The 2,826-nt window shown below is 39.1% G+C and overlaps 1 protein-coding gene across 1 annotated transcript; it reads left to right on the top strand.

Annotated features, from left to right (window-relative positions):
* Positions 1–610: 610 nt before the first annotated feature.
* LOC21390918 (lysM domain receptor-like kinase 4) lies at positions 611–2,470 on the top strand. Its single transcript, XM_010111198.1, has one exon. The coding sequence runs from the start codon at positions 611–613 to the stop codon at positions 2,468–2,470; it is 1,860 nt and encodes a 619-aa protein (XP_010109500.1).
* Positions 2,471–2,826: the final 356 nt, after the last annotated feature.

The raw sequence follows: 2,826 nt of genomic DNA, 5'->3' as shown, positions 1-2,826 counted from the left end.
GTTTCTCTTTACTCATGTATAAATATTGCATTCTCATAATAGAAAACTTGTACCATCATGCTTCAAAGTCTAAATCTAATATCTCGTTTGTGTTATTGTTTGCAAGGTTAAGCTTTTTCTTCTGCCTTGTTCTAGACTGAATGTTGCAGAAAATTGAGTCTAAATTAGGGGAGTTTGGAACGTATAGACATAAAATTAAGAAAAAAGAAGAAGAAAATAATATGCTATAATATAGTACTGACCCAGGTCCCTGATTGAAAAGAAACATGCAAGAAAAAGTCACAGATTTTCCTATAAAATATTCCATTTCCGACCTGCCATTTAACATTTCGGCCGGCTCTTGCTGTGTTGTTTTCTGGTTTTGGTCTTATTTTGGTCATACTTTTTGACCTATTTGATATGTTGGCCGAACTTGAGAATATTAAAGTAAAGTGGGGTTTGTTTAAAATCGAATATTCTAATTGCATTTGGATTGGTGCTAATCAACTGTTTGATTGTTTCTCTCCTTTTTTAGATAATTCTGTTTTATTCTCTCATTTCCCATATCTTCCCTTTCTCTCCTTTTCTTTGATTAACAAATAGAAATGTTAAGTATTTGATCACAGAAACCATGAAATATTTCTGGTTTCTCATTCTGGTATGCAATATAATAAGTTCAAGCCACGCCCAGCAGTATTATGATCCATCAGATTGTCCTTCGAATAAAACCATTCCTGGTTCAAGATATACTTGCAATTCATTCCAAGATTCTTCATGCAAAACTTTCTTAGTCTACAGAGCCAATCAACATTTTCAGACCATCTCAAGAATCTCAGAGCTCTTTAATGTCGATTCGGACGTGCTGCTTCACTTGAACAACCTCACATCTCCTTCTGAGCTACTCCAACCAGCAGCCAGAGAAGTTCTTGTCCCCATTGTCTGTTCTTGCTCAGGCCAATATTTTCAGGCTAATTTCAGCTACACCATCTCCGATACCACGTCGATGTCGGAGATTGCCTGCGGGGTTTTCGAAGGCCTAGTGAAGTTGCCAACTCTAGCTGAGGAAAACCCGTCTGCAGAAAGCAATTACGCCAAAGTTGGTTCCAAGCTTCGCGTGCCGCTGAAATGTGCCTGCCCGGATAATTCCACTGCTAGTAGAGGAATAAAGTATCTTGTGACATACCCTTTTGTGGAAGACGACGAAACCGCGGTTCTCAGTGAGAAATTTGTCATATCTACCGAAGATTTATTGGCAGTTAATCATTTAGAACCCCCCAAGCCTACTGTTTATCCAAACACAACTGTCTTGGTTCCCTTGAGAGCCGAACCAATCATAATCTTAAATATTCCTAGTTCTACACCTCCACCTTCTGCTTTTCTTCCCACCATCACTGTAGAAAAGCCAATGAAAAACAAAAAACCAAGGAATTTTTATGTAGCAGGATCTGTTATTGGGTTCTCTCTTGTTCTTGTAGCAGTAATAGCGTGTATTTTGTATATAAAAGCCTTAAAGAAATGGAAGAGCAAGAAATACCAATCCTTCAATGGTGGAAGCTCTCCAATCCCTTCACCTACCAGAAGTTCTCCAAAGTCCCCCGCAACGGGTAGAAGCTCCATCTGTTTATCTCCCGACCTTCTTGTTGGGATAAAATTCTCATTGTTCAACTATCGCATGGAAGAGATAAAGAGAGCAACGAGGGATTTCTCCGAGGAGAACAAGGTGGGTTCTCAAGTCTACAAGGGTGTGATGATGGATAATGTCAAAGTGATGATCAAGCAGATGAGATTCGAAGACACTCGTCGGATCATCGACATGCACTCGAAAATCAACCACATCAATATTGTCAAGTTGCTTGGTGTTTGTTATGGGGAAGATGACTGTTCCTGGTCTTACTTGGTGTTCGAGTACCCGGGAAATGGCTGCCTGAGGGACTGCTTATCCAATCCCTCAAGTCCTCTTAAGTGGTATCAGAGGGCGCAGATTGCTTTCGACATCGCGACGGGCCTTCACTACTTGAATTGTTGCACTTTTCCTTCCTATGCTCACAGGAATTTGCACAGCGGAAACATTTCCGTGACGGCAAATTTCAGGGCAAAATTGGGAGAAATTGGAGCCTTCCCACTTAATTGTTCTTCAAAGAGAATTTGTTACAATGATAATCAAAACGTTACAGGATGGGATACAAGCTCAATGACTCATGAGAAAATTGATGTTTTCGCATTCGGGATTGTCCTGCTTGAGCTAATCTCAGCTAGAGAGGACAATATGGAGGGAAAATCATTCAAAGAATCCATTAGATTCTTGGGTGGGGAAGCTAGTGAAGGTGGGTGTTTGGAGCAGCTGAGGAGTTTTATGGATCCATCTTTGAAGGACTATTCTTTAGCTGGGGCTTTATGTTTAGTTGTTCTAGCCAAGGCTTGCTTGGAAGATGACCCTCTTCATAGACCTTCTATGGATGATATCATAAAAGTCCTTGCCAGAGTTGTATGAACATGATATATATCATTATTATCTGTGGATAATATGGAGAGAGTTTATCAATCTTATGGACAATTTGGTAAGACATTTATAATTCGTTGTTATACCAATTTAGTACTTATAGAACTGATAAATGATCGGACACTTAGGCTTGGTTTTGTTATATATATATGGTATATATCACTTGTTGTGTATGCTTAGTTTGTGCATTTTCCCCTTCAAAATTTCATGTTTAGTCTTATATATTAACTATAGGACTGAATAATATTCAAAAGACGAGTACTTGTCCTTGGCCACACCAAAAAAAAAAAAAAGCACAGTTCAGCACTAAAAAGCGCTAGTGATCGTACTTTTGGATTCTTATTGCA

Source organism: Morus notabilis, unplaced genomic scaffold (assembly GCF_000414095.1).
Source record: "Morus notabilis unplaced genomic scaffold, ASM41409v2 Scaffold520, whole genome shotgun sequence".
NCBI lineage: Eukaryota > Viridiplantae > Streptophyta > Magnoliopsida > Rosales > Moraceae > Morus > Morus notabilis.
Note: the sequence above shows the minus strand (reverse complement) of the source record. Positions and strands in the feature narration are given on the sequence as shown.

Bases quoted from the DNA above. Each gene is read 5' to 3' on its own strand.
- LOC21390918 (XM_010111198.1), top strand. From the start codon at position 611: ATGAAATATTTCTGGTTTCTCATTCTGGTATGCAATATAATAAGTTCA.